This window comes from Bos indicus, chromosome 1 (assembly GCF_029378745.1).
Source record: "Bos indicus isolate NIAB-ARS_2022 breed Sahiwal x Tharparkar chromosome 1, NIAB-ARS_B.indTharparkar_mat_pri_1.0, whole genome shotgun sequence".
NCBI lineage: Eukaryota > Metazoa > Chordata > Mammalia > Artiodactyla > Bovidae > Bos > Bos indicus.
Window position 1 is genome coordinate 135,972,527 of NC_091760.1, and position 21,160 is coordinate 135,993,686.

General features: G+C 42.7%; 1 protein-coding gene across 1 annotated transcript in view; it reads right to left on the reverse strand.

The window, feature by feature from the left end:
* Positions 1–21,160, reverse strand: part of LOC139184546 (serotransferrin-like) — an 85,858-nt gene that overhangs the window by 37,685 nt on the left and 27,013 nt on the right. The window contains 8 exon segments of the mRNA XM_070794654.1: positions 816–893; positions 1,729–1,823; positions 2,446–2,615; positions 2,617–2,691; positions 8,469–8,480; positions 16,424–16,614; positions 17,812–17,996; positions 20,811–20,875. Of these exon segments, the coding sequence (XP_070650755.1) occupies positions 816–893; positions 1,729–1,823; positions 2,446–2,615; positions 2,617–2,691; positions 8,469–8,480; positions 16,424–16,614; positions 17,812–17,996; positions 20,811–20,875 (871 nt within the window).

Genomic DNA, 21,160 nt, shown 5'->3' on the forward strand with positions numbered 1-21,160 from the left:
TTAATAGGGCTCTTATTAAATAAAAACTCAACATGAACTGAAATTAAAAAGTAAGTTTTCCGATCAATCTGCTTTCACTTTCAACTATGATTATGATTTACTTTTCCATGTGTACCTACAAGATTTTTCTGTCATGTCTCATAAGTAAAGGCTTTAAGAAAGAAAAAAAAAAGTGTATGGTAGTCACATAACGGAATACTCAGAATATTCAGCTCCTAAATTAACCAGGTAGTACTATGTATGGAAACGAGAAAGAAAAAAATGAAAACAAACCCAAGCTGTATCAATTATACTGTTCAATTTTTAAAAAGGGAGGGGTGGAACAGAGTGTTATAAAAGAAAAAAGTAAAGAGGACAGATTTGTTTGGATAGCACTGACCATCTGGAAGACTACACAGGAAAATGGTAAGTTACTAAAGACTTTTAAGGAGGGACAGGAAAAGCAAAACTACTTTTCACCAAATATCCTTTTAACCTTTTGAATTCTGTCCCATATACATGTACTACAGAAAAAGGCTTAATGCTCACTCTTAAGAACTCAAGGTAAAGCTGGAAAGAAGACACAGAAATATAAGCTAATAAAATGTGATATAACATCAATATGCATACGGTACAACAAAGAAGGGGAGAGCATGATTAAGTTCACTGCTTGGATGATCAAGAGAAGAATCTGTCACATGTACATTATTTATCCATAAGAACAAGCTATGAATGGTACCTATGCCCTCAGACTAATTCACCCTAGAAATGTCTTTTCCTGACACACCAAAGTAAAATAAAACTGTCAGACTTCCCACATTCTAGGAACCTCTTACCCTGTTGTTATTGACTTTGTAGGCAGCAGAGCTGTCAGTGATGGAAGTCTGAGTGTCTCTGTAAAGGCCTGTTAACAACTGTAAAACAAAACAAAACACAATATGTGGGGAGATCCGAGCAAACATATAAATAGCAAACCTAAAGAGTGTAACTCTGCTCTAACTCTCCTAGGCGTAAAGTCAAACAAACAAATGTTGCTTACAATAGCTAAAAAGGACCATACTGATTTTTTTTCCCCTTTGCTTGTAGAAAAATCTAATTAACTGCAAACTTCATTCCCTTCTCCTTAATGAGAGGAGGGGGGAAACTATTATTTTTAAACTATTATTTTCAAATAATAGTTTCAAATGCTTAGTGGCCAAATTTACCAACCTTCTCAACATTTACAATCATCAGAAATGATTAGAGATTATATTTCTTTAGTGGAAAGGAAAATAACTTATACTCTCAAAAAGAATAATAATAAAGAGAAAGCCTCTGCTACTCTTTGTAGCAAAAACCAAACATTTAAAAATACTACATAGACTAGAAATAAATATTAGTGAAGCGAAGCCTAAGTAGCCAAGAAAAGTTTCTTTGACAAATTCTCAGAAGAATTACACATTGCATACAGATTAATGTCTTCTATCTATCTCTTCAGCTGTTCTGGTATCCTTAACTATGGCATGAAAGTAGTTAGTATATAAAACCCTTAAATGGGATAAAGGCTAAATATGTCGGTATCTGGTACGAGAGAAAAAAATGGCCAAGAAGTTCCAGTTTAAGAGTCTTTTCGTTCTCCCAAGTGAGTCAAAAATTAATTCTCCAATTTGTCAGCAACAGCTTTTTTCCCAAAGTAAACCTAACAGGAATAATACGGTGCCCTAAAATTTCCTATCAAGTGTTAAGAGAGGTATAAATCAAAGCATTTACTCTGACAAAAAGCAATGTTTTCCCGGAATCACAAAGGCCCACAAGAAGAACAGCTCTCTGACTGCTCCTTCTGCTCCGGATGAACTTCCAGAACACTGTGGAATAGAGAAAAACAACCAAAATGACGCCTTGATTATCAACAATACGCATATATGGTTGGGCTGGAAGAAATTAAGAGGTCTACCATAGCATGCCTCATTCATTTGGAACTTACTTTCACTGTTATTACCACCATTATAATCGTTGTTCTTGAGGACTCCGCTGAATGCCAGCCACCATCAACTGTCAACTTTTCTGCATCCCCTACCCCGCCAGTATACTCAAGTGCAACCTTGCCTTACTAACTCTATATCCCCCGCGCCCAGCTCGCAAACACAGGGTGCTCACGCAAACACAGGATGCTCAAACTTGGAGTGAAAACCACTTGAGTATTGGTAGCAAGAGCACTGGAAGGGGAGAACGGGGCGCTCAGGCAGTACAGGAGCTAGCAACCCGTGCCCAAGGACCAGGACGTCACTCTGGGGGTCGCGGGAAATCCCCTCTAACGCTGTGCTGTTTCTGCTGCTTCAGGCAGGAGGGCAGGAGTATATAAGCTGTTAGTCTCCCATTCTAGACGCCCCTTAGGTGCCACCTCTGCTCCGCGGTCTACAGAAGCCCAGTCCGAGCTCGGATCCCCTCCCGCCCCGCACCCGCCATATCCGCCGGCCACCTCTTTACCTAGCGTCAGCAGCACCGCAAGGAGCGCCACCACGACTGACAGCAGCGTTGGGTCCCTCTGCTGCAACTCCTGCCGCAAAGAGTCCAGGTATGGCTGGAAGGCTCCGCCAACACCGCCACCATTGCCCATCCGCCGGGAGTCCGCGGACGCCATGGCTGAGATCACGCTACCCGGCACCGCAAAAGCAACGTGGCCCTGGGCTCTGCGCAGGCCTGCGAAGCGGAGCATCACGGAAGTGGTAGTTTCTAAGCTGTATTTCCTCCTTCGTAGGCCGGTATACCGAAGGTCCTGATGGGAGTTGTAGTTCTCTTGGACACTGTACTCCCAGCGAAAGACTGACTAAGCAGCCAGCCAGAAGGATGAGCGACACACTCATCCTTTAGAATATGAGTCAAATGTCCCTCTCTCTTCATGGTTGTTGACAGAATGGTGGATGAATAAAATGAATGGCTCAAGAAACCTCCCCTGAGGATTTCCAGTCGCTCCCTTCGTGAGGTGAAGTGAATCTTGTGAGGAACTCAAGCATTACACAAACTCAAGCATTACATTCATCGGAATATAAGGTGTGGCACAAGGTGTGACAGAGGGTGTAAGGTGAGGTATGGGGGATGAATAAAGGGGCGCTTAAGCCACATGGGTTCAGAGAAAAGCTACTGGAGGAAAATGACAGGAAGTGAGACTTGAAGGACAAGTTAGCCTCTGCAGGCGTAATAGGAGAAAGGGTGCTCTGTGCAGAAACGAATGGGCAATTCAGTGTACCTGAGTCAGGAAGATCCCCTGGAAAATGAAATGGCAACCCACTCCAATATTCTTGCCTGGGAAATCCCATAGACGTAGGAGCCTGGAGAGCGACAGTCCATGGGGTCTCAAGAGTTAGACACGACTTAGCAACTAAACCACCACCACCACCACCACTAAATTGTAAATCCTGGCTACTTCCCTTAATGTAGAGCTGCCCCTGAGATGAAATACATTAAGGGAAGCAGCCAGGAAAATCAAAGAGAAGGGCTGAGGCTGTTGAAAATTGTCACTCTGCCCTAAGTGACAGCCACTACTTTGCCAGGCAGGTATGTGGGACCAAGATGGCCAGTTCTTCAGTTTTTTAAGAGAAGCCAGAAAAATAGGTTTTTAAGGGAAATTTTCCACTTTTAAAATTTCAGCAAGGAATGAAAACTTGTGGCCTAAATAAAACACCTCGTAGAGTTAGAAGTGGCTGGTCTGGAAGCTGCCAGTTTGCAGTCTGTCATTAAGCAGTTGTCATTTCAGCAGAATTGGCAGGAGATGAGCAGGAAATGTTGGCAAAAGCTAGACATGAAGGGACTGGGAGATATACTGAGGAACCTAGATTTTACCTAGATGCAATAAGAAGTTTCAGTTGAGAGTGAAATAGTTTGTTGGCTGATAAGGGAGTACTACGGTTTGAGAGAGAAAAGACAGGCAGGGAGACCAGGTGAAGGCTGTTGCAGTGTTTTGGCAAACAATGCACAGCGTCTGAACCAGGGAAGTGTGGAAAGTGTGGAAAGGAGGGCACAGTTATGAGAGACACTTAGAAGGAAAATATATAGGATTTGGCGATTAATTGTACAAGCTGAATTAAGGAGAAGAAGAGCTAGCAAGACTGCATCTGAAACACTTTGTGTGGTATTGCTGGGAAGATCAAAGTGTTCAGCATGAATGAGAGAACTCAGTTGAAGTTCCTTGAAGCCAGGGACAGAGCCAGAATGAAAACTGCCTGTATTTTGGGTACATGGAATTTCCAGTGCCTCTGGGAAGTCTAAAATCATATATCATGCAGGCAATACAGTAAACAAATGTGAAGTGTCAGCAGTAGGTGCCAGATTTTTATTTGGGAGTCATATGTAAACAAGTGGTCATGCAAACTAGTACAACCACTATGGAGAACAGTGTGGAGATTCCTTAAAAAACTGGAAATAGAACTGCCATACGATTCAGCAATCCCACTGCTGGGCGTACACATCGGAGGAAACCAGAACTGAAAGAAACACGTGTACCCCGATGTTCATCACAGCACTGTTTACAATAGCCAGGACGTGGAAGCAACCTAGATGTCCATTGGCAGACGAATAGATAAGAAAGCTGTGGAACATATACACAGTGGAATATTGCTCAACTATTAAAAAGAATGCATTTGAATCGGTTCTAATGAGGTGGATGAAACTGGAGCCTATTATACAGAGCGAAGTAAGTCAGAAAGAAAAACACCAATACAGTATATTAACGCATATATACGGAATTTAGAAAGATGGTAATGATGACCCTATATGCAAGACAGCAAAAGAGACACAGATGTGAAGAACAGACTTTTGGACTCTTTGGGAGAAGGTGAGGGTGGGATGATTTGAGAGAATAGCATTGAAATATCTAGATTATCATATGTGAAATAGATTGCCAGTCCAGGTTCGATGCATGAGACAGCGTGCTCAGGGCTGCTGCACTGGAATGACCCTGAGGAATGGGATGGGGAGGGAGGTGGGAGAGAGGGTCAGGGTGGGGAACACATGTACACCCATGGCTGATTCATGTGAATGTATGACAAAAACCACCACAATATTGTAATTAGCCTTCAATTAAAATAAATTAAAAAAATTTTTTTAAATAGAAGGAAAAAAAATCGTGGAGAGTGTGAAGAGTGAGGAGGAAAGGGGACACTACAAAGAAGCCTGAGAAGAGAGAGTCAGTGACACAGAAGTAAATCATGTCCTAGAAGTGATCAGCAGCATTCCTGTAACAGATGGTGAGGGCTTGAATGAAAAGTGAGCTCGGGGGAACAAGGAGGGGATGGTAAGGAGGTAAAGATCCTCTTTAACTGCGCACAGTGAGTGCTTGCTTCAGTTCAGTTCAGTCACTCAGTCTGTCTGACTCTTTGCAACCCCATGGACTGCAGCACACCAGGCTTCCTGTCCATCACCAACTCCCGGAGTTTACTTAAACTCATGTCCATTGAGTCAGTGATGCCATCCAACCATCTCATCCTCTGTCTTCATCCCTCCTTCAGTCTTTCTCAGCATCAAGGTCTTTTCCAATGAGTCGCATCAGGTGGCCAAAGTATTGGAGTTTCAGCTTCACCATCAGTCCTTCCAATGAATATTCAGGACTGATTTCCTTTAGGATGGACTGGTTGGATCTCCCTGCAGTCCAAGGGACTCTCAAGAGTCTTCTCCAACACCACAGTTTAAAAGCATCAATTCTTGGATACTCAGCTTTCTTTATAGTCCAACTCTCACATCCATATACGACTACTGGAAAAACTATAGCCTTGACTAGACGGACCTTTGTTGGCAAAGTAATGTCTCTGCTTCTTAATATGCTGTCTAGGTTGGTCATAACTTTCCTTCCAAGGAGTAAGCATCTTTTAATTTCATGGCTGCAGTCACCATCTGCAGTGATTTTGAAGCCCCCCAAAATAAAGCCTGTCACTGTTTCCACTGTTTCCCCAGTAAAGAGGATAACTGCTCACAATGAGTGCTTGCTAGAGCCAGGCATTTTTCTAAATCCTTTATATTTGTTAATTTGTTTAATGCTCAAAATGGCCCACCATCCCAATTTTCCAGAGGGCAAACTGAGACGGGTTGAGTAACTTATCCATTGATCCCAGGTTGTTGGGCTCCTTTATGTTTCACTATATGCTTTAACACAGTAAAATTCATTTTCCAGGCACATTTCATCAATACAGGGAGGCAATAAGGACTCCAGATTGAGAGAAAATGTTTAGGATGTGAAGTTAAAGTAAGTAATCCAACTAATGTACACACACACACACACACACACACACACACACACACACATATATATATATATATATATATATATATATACACACACACAGTGCTTGGTCGCTCAGTCGTGTCCAGCTCTATGCATCCCCATGGACTGTAGCCCGCCAGGCTCCAGGCAAGAATAATGGAGTGGGTTGCCATGCCCTCCTCCAGTGGATCTTCCCAACCCAGGGATTGAACCCGGGTCTCGCACATTGCAGGCAGATTCTTTACCGGCTGAGCCTCTAGGGAAGCCCAAGAATATTGGAGTGGGTAGCCTATCCCTTCTCCAAGGGATCTTCCTGACCCAGGAATCAAACTAGGGTTTCCTGCATTGCAGGCAGATTCTTAACCTGCTGAGTTACCAGGGAATTTTTTTTGGACTCACTAAAGATGTTGGATCTTAGTTCCCTAACCAGGGATGGAACCCATGCCCCCTGCACTGGAAGTGCAGAGTCCTAACCACTGGACTGCCAGAGAAATCCCCAACTATTTTATTTTAAATTAACATTATGAATTAAAACGATCAGAACCAACAGCAATCTTACTGCATTCTATTTCTTTTCTTTCTTGTGGTCCTGGTCCCTGCTCTGTATTCACCACCCAACACCCAATACACACACACACACCTCCTTTTATTAATAATAACTTCTGTTAGTGACTAAAAATACAGTGAAGGAGGAAGGGCCAGACACAGAGAACACCTACCAGAACTGTCCTCAATGTATAAGGATTTTCAGTCAGAGCATGTGAGTGAACAAGTACCATTTTGGTGGTGCAGTTTGGGAATGAGGAGGCAAGGGTTTGATAACACATGGTCATACTCTTTTTTTCCATTTGTTTTCTGGGTATAATGAAGGCGGAAGAGATGTGCACACCTTCCACACTTGAGTTAGAAGGTGGGGCTGTCAGTCTCAGTAATGAGAGCAGGAGAGGATGGCATCAGTGGCTCCTTGTCCTGTCACCTCGGGGACTCCAAAGGCTCCTGGGAGCTCTGTGGAGATGGATGTAGAAGGAGGACGTACCGACACTGACTGTCGCTGGCTGAAAGTGTTCTGCTCCCTGATTCTATCAGCAGATGGAGAGTTACAGCAAAACCAGCGGAGACTATTTTTCTTCTCTTTCATCAGTTAAAATGTCTCATTCACTGAATGCATTTTTCCCTCTCCTGTTCCCAGCAGTTCCAAATCACAACGGAACCTATCTCAGACTCAGGACACCAATCATGTGATTCCCCTACTCTGGCTTATCTCCTTAACTCTGTTTCTTTGAAAAAAATAGAGGATTTTTTAAAAGAAAATAATTAAAATGGGACATGTTTTTACATTAAAAACTCAATATAATAATGAAATAATGAAAGATCAAAGAAGAAAACCAGGAATCACCTTAATTGTTATATCAATAGTATCTGGTGAACATGATTTCAGACATTTCTCTGTACAGATAAACTGACAAGAAGGCAATCTAGAGTAAATAATAAACAACAGAACAAAGTTATTTTTAGAGACTATAATATACATTACTGTGTTCACAGTCTCTAGAACAGTGCCTGGTACATGGTAGGTACTCAGTGCGTTGTTGATAAAATTAGATTTGTTGATTCACTGGAGTAAGACAGACTACATGCCAGAGAAATGGTTGGGACATCTCAACAAACAAAGGATAAGAAAGAATTATTATAGGATTTGGGGTGAGGGTGGAGCTTAGGTGAATATTACATAAGGCAGTGTTGTTAGGCTCAAAGCAAAGCACGGCTGTGTATAAAAAGGTGAACCTCAGGTCTGGACTGCAAAGTAGACCCAAGGTCTGTTTCTTTGGATACCAGAAAGTTGAGAACTGTGGACCATTGTGTTTAGAAACCCCCTACCTGTAGCTCTGTCCCTGACTGTAAAGTGAAACTGTGGTAGGAGTTAGGAAACAAAGGGGCAAACTTGGAGAGTTGTTTAGGAGGCAAAATCAACAGAACTTGCTGACATTAGATGTAGAATGAAGTAGAATACTGAATTGAAATTTGACTCCTCAGTTTATGACTCCTGTGAGTGGGTAGCAGACCCTGTCTTTATGAAGTGTATGGGAACAAGAGCTGGCTTAGGGAAGTAGGGGAGGGAAGGAGTAAAATGATCACCTCCCTTTTTATTTGTTGGGCTTCTGGTTGCTGTGAGAACTTTACAGTACAGATCCACAGGCAGGAGGAGGTGTGCATGTGAGATGCTGCAGGCAGGGGTCAGAACTACAGATATAGATGCCTGGGAGTCATTCTTGCTGCTTAGAGAGGGCCTAGAAAGTGGAAAGAGCACTGGATGAAGAGAAGAGCCCCAGGAAGATGACCCTACATTTCAGAACTGGTAGGATAAGCCCCCAATAAGACCACAAAAGGACAGAGAGGTGGGAACCAAAGTTGAGGGCTCCCATATCAGAGAAGCTAGGAAAGGGTTCCAAGGAAGAATGAGTGGTCATCTGTATCAAGTTAGTAAACAGACTCAAGGATAGAAGAACTAATTGGCTTTCACAGCTGGCAGGTGGGCAGTGACCTTGACCAGAGTAGCTTCAGGCACATGGGTGGAACAGAAGACTGATTTCTCTGTGTTCAGTCATTAATAAGAATCCACCTTTCAGGAGCTCCACTAAGAGTGGGAGGAGACAGGGCAGTGACTGCCATGAGAGTTGGGGTCAAGGGACGATTTTTAGCAAGATGAGGTTCCAGTGATTCACTTTTGCAAGCAGTAAGACTTGGAACCTCAAGCATACCTGATGAAATGTATTAAAAATATTTTAAACTATGTAAATCATCTATATTATTTTTCTGTACTGCCTTGAGCACTCTATGTCAATATTTACTCTGCATCCTCCTTCCTGCCCTTTCCCCACCAACACACACACACACACACACACACACACACACACACGTACACACCTGATTCAATCAAGCCTTGTACACTTGATTTTATTAAAATGACCATGCAGACCCCTTTTAGAAAGAATTCCTACTTGGACTGTACCCAGGAACTGTGGCTGTGGGAAAGAGCAAATGAATCTTGAGCTCTGAAGGAAGGGCTAGTTGCAGACCAAGCATTAAGGGGGGAAAATGAAGTTTTTTTAACAGATAAAACCAATAATAATGTTTATTTTTATTTTGTCCTGCAGAGGCGCCACCACCAAATTGTGAGGGCAACCAAATCACTCAGACCAGCGAAACCAGATGAAGCTTATGGGTCCCATGAGCTCCCATCTCCATCAGGTGTTGGCTCCACTCTTGGATTTTAAGGTTTGTGGAAAGTGCATGCTTCCAGGAGTTCTGTGTGGGCAGAGCAGAGGGGTTGGACAGTTAAAAATCTACCTATATTTAGTTCCTGTTAAGTGAATCAACAATTAAGCCCAATACAAAAGTACTCAGACCAGTTGCCCTGCTCCTCTGATAGGTGAACCTGACCCTCCTCCCAATGCCTCCTCCTCCTGCCTGCACAGCTCCTGTGTCTGCACTGGGCAGTGCCCCACACCAAGGACAGTAACAGGATTTCCCTGCCCTGCACCATCTCCTGCCTTATGTCCTATGGGCAGGGCTCCCACACCTGAGTCCATGTGGCTGGAATGAGCCTAAGAGAACTATCCTCTCAGATCCAGGCAAGGAACTAACATAATAAGATCCACTAAGCACCAGGCCTGTGCTAGTTCCCCTGCCGGGGGCTAGTCTCCACCCCCTCAGCAGAACAGTAGCCGAGGATCCTTAAACCAGAATTATGTGGGCAGCTGTTAAAATACAGAAATCCCAAACCTGGCACAGACTTGTTGAATCAGTATCCCAGGGCCTGGGAATCAGTATCTTAAGGACTGTGGCTCATGGACCTGTACTCTGCAGTTGAAGAATAACCTCCCTTGAGCTACATGGTATTCTCCCAAATCTTCCAAATGATCCCAAGTCATTAAATGATGTCCAACATAGCTATAGCACAAACTGGTATTCTAGATAAGTATAAGCATACCTTCTTTTATTGTGCTGTGCTTTATTGCACTTTGGAGATACTGTTTTTTCCAAATTGAAGGTTTGTGGCAACCCTGTGTCAAGCAAGTCTCCTGGTGCTAATTTTTCAGTAGCGTTTGCTCACTTCATGTCTCTGCATCACAGTTTAGTAACTCTTGAAATATTTCAGACTTCTTCATTACTATTATTGTCTTTGTCATGGTGATCTGTGTTTAGTGATCTTTGATGTTACTATTGTTAATTGTTTTGGGGCACCACAAACCATGCCCATTACTATGGCAAACTTAATTGATAAATATTATGTGTGTTCCTGCTGCTCCACTAGCACAACAATGTTGAAATTAGGCCAATTAATAGCCCTACATTGACTCTAAATGTTCATGTGGAAGGAAGAATTGCACATCTCTCTCTTTAAAACAAAAGCTAAATGTGATTAAGCTTAGTGAGGAAGGCATGTCAAAAGCAAAGATGGGCCTCTTGTGCCAAAGAGTTAGCCAAACTGTGAATGAAAAGGGAAAGTTATTGAAAGAAATTAAAAGTGCTACTTCAGTGAACACAGAAATGATAAGCAACAGCCTTATTCCTGTTACAGAGAAAGTTTTAGTGGCCTAGATAAAAGATCAAACCAGTCACAACATTCCCTTAAGCCAGAGCCTCAGCTGCAGCAAGACCCTAACTCTCTTCAGTTCTGTGAAGGCTGACAGAGGTGAGGACGCTTCAGGAGAAATGCTTCAAGTGAGTACGGGTTGGTTCATGAGGAGGAAAGAAGTTGTCTCCATAACATTAAAGTCAAGGCGGAGGCTTCCCTGGTGGCTCAGTGGTAAAGAATCTGCCTGCCAATGCAGGAGACACAGGTTCAATCCCTGGTCCAGGAAGATCCCACATGCTGTGGGGCAACTAAACCTGTGCACTGCAACTCCTGAAGCCTGTGCATCTAGAGCCCATGCTCTGCAACAAAAGAAGCCACCACAGTGAGAAGTCAGAGCACCATAGCAGAGGAGCCCCTGCTCACCACAGCTAAGGAAAGCCCACACACAGCAACAAAGACCCAGTGAAGCCAGTAATAAAATAAATAAATAAGATTTCTAAAAAATAAAAGTGCAAGGTGAAGCGGCAAGTGCTGGTATAGAAGCTATAGTAAGTTACACTGAAGACCTACCCAAGATAGTTCATAAAGGTGGCTACACTAAACGAGATTTCCAATGCAGATGAAACAGCTTTCACTTGGAAGAAGATGCTATCTAGGACTTTCTAGCTGGAGGGGAGAAGTCAGTGCCTGTCTTCATGATCAAATGACAGACTGACTCCCCTGTTAGGGGCTAATGCAGCTGGTGACTTGAAGCTGAAGCTAGTGCTCATTTATCATTCTTAAAAAACTTAGGGCCCTTAAGAATCATTCTCAGTCTGCTCTGCATGTGCTCTGTAAATGGAACAGCAAAGCCTGGATGACAGCACATCTATTTATGAGAGGGTTTACTGGATATTTTAAGCCTGCTATTGAAACCTACTGCTCAGAAAGAAACATTCCTTTTAAAATATGACTGTTCATTGAGAGCATACCTTGTTACCCAAGAGCTTGGATGGTGATGTACAAGATTAAAGTTGCTTTCATGCTTGCTTCCTGGTAGCTCAGATGGTAAAACATCTGCCTACAATGCGGGAGACCAGGGTTCAATCCCTGGGTCTGGAAGATCCTCTGGAGAAGGAAATGGCAACCCACTCCAGTATTCTTGCCTGGGAAATCCCAAGGACCGAGGAACCTGGTAGGCTACAGTCCTTGGGGTCGCAAAGAGTCAGACACGACTGAGCAACTTCACTTCATGCTTGCTAACACAACATCCATTCTACAGCCCATGGATCAAGGAGTCATTCCAACTCTCAAGTTTTATTATTAAAGAAATACGTTTCATAACTGCTATAGACAGTGAGTCTTCTGCTGGATCTGGGCAAAGTCAACCGAAAACCTGGAAAATATTCCTCATTCTAGATGCCATTAAGAACATTTGTGATTCATGGAGTAAGGTCAAAATATCAGCATGAACAAGAATTTGAAAGAAGTGTATTCCAACCCTCATAAGTGACTATAAGGGGTTCAAGATTTCAGTGGAGGAAGTAACTGCAGATGTGATGGAAATATTAAAAGAACTAAAATTAGAAGTGAAGCCTGAAGATATGACTGAATTGCTGCAAATTTCATGATAAAATTTTAACAGATGAGGAGCTGCTTCTTATGCATGAACAAAGAGAGTGGTTTCTTGGGATGAAATCTACTCCTAGTGAAGATGCTGTGAAGATTGTTGAAATGACAAAAGGATTTAGAATATTATGTAAACTTAGTTGATAAAGCAATGTCAGGACTTGAGACGGTTGATTCCTATTTTGAAAGAAGTTCTACTGTCGGTAAAATGCTATCAAATAGCGTTGGATGCTACAGAAGAATCAGTCATGAAAGAAGAGTTGATCCATCAATTTCAGGCTTCCAGTTGAAGATGGCAGACTAGAAGGATGTGTACTCATCTCCTCCTGTGACAGTACCAAGATCACAAATAGCTGTTGAACAACCATCAACAGGAGAATGCTGGAATCCACCAAAAAAAGATACCCTACAGCCAAAGACACAGAAGAAGCTACAGAAAGATGGTAGGAGGGGCACAATCATGTTAAAATCAAGTCCCATACCCTCCAGGTGGGTGATCCACAAACTGGAGAACAATAATCCCAAAGAAATTCTCCCACTGTTGTGAAGGTTCTAAACCCCATGTTAGGTTTCTTGGCCTGGGGATCTGACAAAGGCACTGGGAATCCCCAGGGAATCTGATCTTGAAGGCCAGCAGGATTTGATTATAGAATTTCCACAGGACTGAGGGAAACAGAGACTCTAGTCTTAGAGGGCACAAACAAAATCTTGTGCACACCAAGACCCAGAAGAAAGAATGACCCCACAGAAGACTGAACCCAAACTACCTGCTAGTGTTGGAGGGTCTCCTGTGGAGGTGTGGGAGGGCAGGGGCTCATAACAGGGACAGGGGCACCGGCAGCAGTCCTGGAAAGTCCCCCTTGGTGTAAGCCCTCTTGGAGGTCACCATTAACTCTACCATAGAGCCCATAGACCCCTAGGCTGGGTCACCTCAGGCCAAAAAATCAGGGAGGGAGTGCATCCCACCCATCAGCAGATAATTGGATTAAAGCTTTACTGAGCAAAACCCTGCCCACCACAGCAGGACCCAGTTTTTCCTATTGCCAGCCCCTCCCATCAGGAAGCTTACTCAAGCCTCTTAGCCTCCTCCATCAGAGGGCAGACAGAAAAAGCAAGCAGAACCACAATCCCACAACAGCTAGAACAAAAACCACATTACAGAAAGTAAATCAGTATGAAAAAGCAGAAAGTTATGTCCCAGATGAAGGGACAAGATAAAACCCCAGAAAAACAACTAAATTAAGTGGAGGTAGGCCACCTTCCACAAAAAGAATTCAGAATAATGATAGTGAAGATGATCCAGGATCTTGGGAAAACAATGGAGAAGATGCAAGAAATGTTTACCAAAGACCTAGAAGAACTAAAGAACAAACAAAGCAAGGTGAATAATACACTAGAAGGAATCAATAGCAGAATAACTGAGGCAAAAGAATGGATAAATGACCTGGAGGACAGAATGGTGGACATCACTGCCAAAGAACAGAATATAGAAAAAAGAATGAAAAAAGAAGACAGCTTAAGAGACCTCTGAGACAACATTAAATGCACCAACATTTGCATTATAGGGGTCCCAGAAGGATAAGAGAGAAAGGACCTGAGAAAATATTTGAAGAGATAATACCTGAAAACTTCCCAAATGTGGGAAAGGAAATAGTTAACCAAGACCAGGAAGCACAGAGAGTCCCAGGCAGGATAAACCCAAGGAGGAACACACTGAGACACATAGCAATCAAACTGACAAAAATTAAAGACAGAGATAAAATATTAAAAGCAACAAGGGAAAAATGACAAATAACATGCAAGGGAACTCTCATCAAGCTATCAGCTGATTTCTCAACAGAAACTCTACAAGCCAGAAGGGAATGGCATGATATATTTAAAGTGATGAAAGGGAAGAACCTACCACTAAGATATTCTGCCCAGTAAGACTCTTCTTCAGATCGGATAGAGAGATCAAAAGCTTTCCAAACAAGCAAAAGTTAAGAGAATTCAGCACCACCAAACCAGCTTTATAATGAATGCTAAAGGAACTTCTCTAGGCAGGAAACACAAGACAAGGAAAAGACCCACACAAAATAAATCCCGAACAATTAAGAAAATGTTAATAGAATCATACATATCGAAAATTACCTTAATTTTAAGTAGATTAAACCAACCCAAAGACATAAATTGGCTGGGCAGATGAAAACTTGTGCATGTATGCACTTCCATTTACCACATGACTCTGCTTGACCCATCAAATTATGTGTAATTATTATATATTGTTAGGCTAATCATGTTCCCATTATGACTTGAAATTGTAATTATCTTTTTATTTTTTGGGGGGGTCTGGCTATTCATTGTGAAAACTAGTAAACATCTTTTACTATTGTGATAATGAACTTTTGGCCTATTTAAAAAATTTATGACATTTTGATTCTACTTGCTTGATTTAGTATGAAAAGCATGTTAGAATTCTAATTTTAAAAAATAGATATGCAGCAAGCAAAATAAATAAGTAAATAGGTTGTGTTTAGGATAAAAAATAAATAAATAATACAAATATCTCAATAATAGTAGCCTTTAAAATTTTTCCAATGGTATTTATAATATCTAAATTAAACTGTACAATTTTTTAACATATCTCTGATTCTCTGAAGAATCAAGAGAAAGTTTTTATCATTTGTGAAAATAAAGTTTAAAACCCAGTCATCAAGGATTAAAAAAAAAAAAAGAGTTGACTGATGGGGCAAACTTAATTGTTGTCTTATTTTAAGGAACTGGCACAGTTGATCTGTCAGCAGTCATAAATATTGAGGTAAGACCCTCCACCAGCAGAGAGATTATGAAGGCTCAGAGGATAGTTAGGGTTTTTTAGCAATAAAGTATCTTTAATTAAGATACGTACATTGTTAGTTTAGACAATGCTATTGCACACTTTATAGTGTAGTATAAATGTAACTTTTATATGCACTGGGAAACCAAAAACTTCATATGAGTTGCTTTGTTGCAATATTCTTTTATTGCAATGGTCTGAAACTGAACCTGCAGTATCTCCAAGGTATGCCTGTTTTATGTATAGCAACTTTAGAGTTGCTGGTACTTATCACCATTCAAGCTCTCAAGAACAGCACCATGTAAAAGAACTCTCTGCAGTGCTGGAAATGTTCTCTTTTTTCATCTATGTGGAGACACAGGTTATCTACTGAGCACTTGAATTATGGCTGGTGTGACTGATTTAAATTTTGTTTAATAATATAAATTTAAATATCCACAGGTAGCTAGAGGCTACCATTTTGAACAAGACAGCACAGTATAAAAAAGGTGTTCAGAGCAGAGCAGTGGGCACGTAGCTCTCTTCCTTTTCTAAGCAATAGCATGCAATTCTGCATGTCCAGTGTCATCAGCCCATGTCCCCTTACCATCTGCCCGTACAAGTAGCTGAGAAGGCAATGGCACCCCACTCCAGTACTCTTGCCTGGAAAATCCCATGGACGGAGGAGCCTGGTAGGCTGCAGTCCATGAGGTCGCTAAGAGTCGGACACGACTGAGCGACTTTACTTTCACTTTTCACTTTCATGCATTGGAGAAGGAAATGGCAACCCACTCCAGTGTTCTTGCCTGGAGAATCCCAGGGACAGAGGAGCCTGGTAGGAGGCTGTCTATGGGGTCGCACAGAGTTGGACACAACTGAAGCGACTTAGCAGCAGCAAATATCCACAGGTAGCTAGAGGCTACCATTTTGAACAAGACAGCACAGTATAAAAAAGGTATTCAGAGCAGAGCAGTGGGCACGGGCATGTAGCTCTCGTCCTTTTCTAAGCAATAGCATGGAATTCTGCATGTCCAGTGCCGTCAGCCCATGTCCCCTTACCATCTGCCCATACAAGTAGCCTTTCATCCATGCTAGGTTGCATTGTTCCCTCCTCATTTCATCTAGTCAGCTGATCATCTCCTGGTGACTACAGTCTGCCCCTCCTTTTGAATCCAGCACCCAGAACCCCAGCCATATTCACTTTGCAGGTTCCCCATGCTGTTCCTCCTACTCACTTGAGGTTGAGCATTGTCTCAGGTTGGTCATAGCTCTGACGTAGTCATCCCCTAAGTAGGAGTCATATGTTTTTTTCGCAATTGAAGCCAAACATTTAGTGTCATCCCTGAACAGAAGGTCCTTGGAATTTGATTGGAATAAACAAAAATTGCTCGTGCAGTCGGTTACAGATTTTCCAAAATCATCCTGTCAAATAGACAGAAAGTACATGAGGACCTGTGGAAAAGAGCCCCTGGGAACACATGGATGGGATGGAGGAAACTGGAAGCTGGGAACCAGCCCCGGGAAGAAAGGGAAGCTGCAGGGGATGCCTCGGGATCTTTCCACATCCTTCCCTTGGCATTAACACGAATATGGGCCCCAAATCTAGGCTTCCCTGAGGCCCCAAAATCCTTTGTAGGGTCCAGCCTAGTCCCATCTCCTTGGGGAATTCCCTCCCTCCCACCCACCCACTGCTAACTTCTCTGATCTCTCTTCCCCACTTCATTGGCCATGGCCTTGGGGATGACTTCCAGGAAATGAGAGGACATAAACATTTCCCTTTTAAGTAGTATTATCAAGAAGGTATTAAATAAGAGCCACCCAATGAGGGGTTGGTACAGGTAGTTGTCAGCTGCATCTTTGATCCTAAATTGATAAAAGCCTGGACTTGTCCACATCTTCTAAGATTATAAATGAAATAATGATTACAGAAAGTTTAGCATTCTATCTAGCACTTAGGAAATGTTCATTAAATGCTCATTATTAGTGTCATTTACCTTAAGAGGACTCACAAAGGTATGCTATCTTCATTTTTAAAAGGAGAAAACTAATGATGCATCAACAGGCAGGAAGCTGTCACTGAGGGGAGGTTGGTCTTTAGGGGTGGAAGGGTCTTTAGGATTAAAATATTCAGACAGCCCCTCTCCCCACAGGGCCAGCCCTGGGTTGGTTGTTTTCACCAGAGGACAATCTCCCTGAGGGTAGGGTTCCTGGGTTTCTCTTCCTTTTGGAATGGTTCTCAGTCTGTCTAAGCAAAAGAAACACAGTCCACATTTGATGACTTGTATCCAAAAAGAGTTGGGAAACAGGATTAGTTGCCTTCATTTAAAAAAAAAAAAGGCAGAAGTGGGTAAAATGAGGGTACCACAGAACAAGGTCAGGGTCGAGCTAGAAGGCAGATGCTTGGACCCTGGAACACATGTGTCAGTTGAGGTCTGATTTCCAGCAAGCAGAAGATATGAGTAGAGCAGGTCTGGGAGATCCAGTCCACCATCCATACCTTCCCAGTTCTAACTTCCAGGAAAAGAATACAGGAGTGTGGGCTTCTCCTCGCCTGCGAAATCCCTCAGCAATCCATACCCACACAATAAAAACAGTTTGGAGTCCCTGGCTGGTCCATACCTGCTGTTTGTTTAATATTTTCTCCACACAAGTTGCCTTATCTTTCCGTGAGACCACAGCATGATTCGGGCCTCGGGCCAGGTGGCAGGTCTCAGCATCTGTCACAGGTTTCCTGGTGCCATCTTTGCATAGTACTTCAAAATTTTCCTTCTTCAGATTTTTTGCCCATGCTTCATTATTATTTCCTAGGTTCAGAAAAGGTGCATCAGCCAAAGATCAAAACATCCTCACTGGGAGATGTGACCACCCTCCACTAGCATGTAGGGGGGCTGGACCCAGTGGCCAGCAGAGGTTTCACTAATATGGAGAGGAAGAGAGTTATCAGGAGTTCCCTGGGGCCATTCCTTTCCGTCTTCCCAGCCAGACAAGGGACAGTGAACCACGTTCTGTGGATGATGTATGTTCAAAAGGATCTTCATTTCTGCTAAGTTCCAAATTCCATTTAGACTCCACTGTAGGAAGCACATGACCCTCTAAGCAGATTGACAATATCTGTGCTATACCATCTGGCTATGTGTGTGTATAGTCGCTCAGTCGTGTCCAACTCTTTGCAACCCCACGGACTGTAGCCCACCAGGCTCCTCTCTCTGTAGGATTTCCCAGGTAAGAATGCTGGAGTGGGTTGCCATTTCCTTCTCCAGGCGATCTTCCTGACCCAGGGATCAAACTCGGGTGTGCTGCATTGCGGGTGGATTCTTCATTGCTGAGCAACTACGGGAAGCTCTAGTGTGGCACTTGGGTAATAAGAAAGGTTGGTCTATGAGAAGTTAATGAATGGAAATCAATGTTAACGTGTGAGCTCCAAATAGGACAATTAGGAAAAATGAGAAGGGAGGTGATTTGGTCTGGGTTAGGGGTAGTGGGCATCTAGTAGGGCATGATAAAAAATTTTCTTTCCAGTAAAAATAATGCTTGTTTACTGTGGCTAATTTGTAAAACACCACATAGTTTTAAGGAATAAGACTTTGAAACCCAGTATAATTCTACAGCATTCACTTTCAACATTGATTAATCTAGGCTTGACTAACGGGACCTATAACAAAGTCCTCCATAGGGACGAGGCTGTGTAAAGAAAGAAGTGTAAGGAGTTTGGATTTATTCTGGTTCAGGTTGCAGTATCAGCGTACTTCGTACATAAACATGACCACAGGGCAAACAGAGATCCTAGGATGGTGTTTAGGTAGGGAGTGTATAGGGAGGTAGGCCTCCTCTATAAATTCCCCTCAGAAGGTTAAGGCTTTGGGAGTCTTTGCAAAGAGAACTGAGGTCTAGAGAGGGGAGCCCTATTGGAAGGATACAAAGAGAAATCAAGGAGTGGCAAAGAACCAGCCTAGGGTAACACTCAGGCAGCAGGAAAAGGACAGCTCTTAAAGGGAAAAGCAAAAGTTACAGGAGGAGTGAAAGAAAATTAGCCAAACCAATATTCCCTCAAGTAAGTACTTAGTAACTTCTGCGTACCTTATACTGTGATTGGTGTTGAGATGTAAGAAAAAAGTAGAGCTCCCTGTGACCATATTTTATTACAGAATGTGATGAACTCAATAATGATAGCAACGGGGACAGAGGATTCTGTTGTAGGATGGAGGTATGCCATTGGGGAAGGCTTCTTAGAGGAGTTGGTCCTGCACTAGAGGAAAAATTTGAGGTTGGGTAAAGGGAGGAGGGCTTCCCAGGTGGGTTAGTGGTAAAAAATCAACCTGCCAATGCAGGAGATATAAGTGACACAGGTTCAATTCCTAGGTCAAGAAGATTCGCTGGAGGAGGGCATGGCAACCCACTCCAGTATTCTTTCCCAGAGAATCCCAAGGACAGAGGAGCCTGATGGTCTACAGTCCAAAGGGTCGCAAAAAATTGGACATAACTGAGTGACTACACACACACACACACACACACACACACACATACACACACACACAGGGTTATGAGGGAAGTAATACTGCCTGGACTCTAGGGGGTGGTGTAAGCTGTTAGTGATAGAGCATAGGCAGCTGGAATGCTCATTCTTACCAACATTTAAAAAACAGCTGTCTTGTTTTTAATGTCATGGCCATCTAATATCCACCCACTAGTTTTAGTACCCATTGATTGATGGTCCTTGCTAGAATCGATTATTGCTATATTGGTTGCCAAACGATAGTTGTTTAACTTCATGACTTTTTCTATGTCTGTAATTAGCATTCTGCAATAAAGAAGATATTTCCCTTATACTCATTCGTTTAATCAGGATGGACTCATGTGTTCTTATTCTATTCAATGGGTTATTCAATCTTACTGTTATTATTTCTTGTAATGCTCAAAATGTCAGATCTGGCCAGTGGAGGGCTTTCACAACAGTTCCAGTGTGCTCTGACACATTCCATCTCTCTGAGCACTTCAGCACGATGCTCTTTGGTTCACCTTACACTTTTCCTGCCCCAGCCCCAGAATCAGCTGTTTTTCTGAGGGGCCATGCTTCCTCCTCTTGGAGAATGGTTATAGAAGCCATTGGTTATAAGCACCAGGAATAAGCCCAGTGCTTATTCTTACAGGGGTGCTACTGTTTGTATGTTTTTCTGAGTGGATTTATAATATGGTTAAATATATATTGGACCTAGAAATATGAGAAATAGTTATAAAGGGCCTTTGGGTGATAAGTTCACTAATTTTGAATAGGGACTGTGGATGTGATGAGTATTAAACCACGTTAGTATAAATTTCCTGATCCTGCTGATTATAATGTAAGTATGTAAAAGTCTTTGTTCTTAGGAGTTTTTAGGGGAAAGAAGGCACAGTGCCTACACCTGTGGGAAGGCTTCTAGGAGCGATTTCAGAGCCACTGGGAAGCTCACCGTCCTCACCATTCCGCCTACGCAAGTGGATGCGTCTCTCATCGGGGAACAAACAGGTTGAGAATCACAGCTCTGGACCCTGACAAGAGCCCCTACCACTTCCACAAAGATATCCTGAACACAAGGGAGCCAACGACCCTGATTTATGGGGCCAAAGGGTTGTGCACATACCGTCAGTGTTCTGTATGACAGTCTGGTCCTTCACAAAGGCCACGTCTCCCTTCTCCACCAGACACCTGTGGAGTCCCAGACAGGGAGAGAGAAGGAAAGAGGTCAGAGCTACATCTGTCATTCAGAAGGGCCATCTTATAATCTGAAGTTGTTTTTTTTTTGTTTAATTTTTAATTAGATGATAATTGCTCTACAATGTTGCACTAGTTTCTGCTGTACAATGATGTGAGTCAGCTATACATATTCATATATCTCCTCCCTCTTGAGCCTCCTTCCCACCCCCCATCTCACTCCTCTAGGTCATCACCGAGCACCAAGCTGAGCTCCTGTGTTATACAGCAACTTCCCAC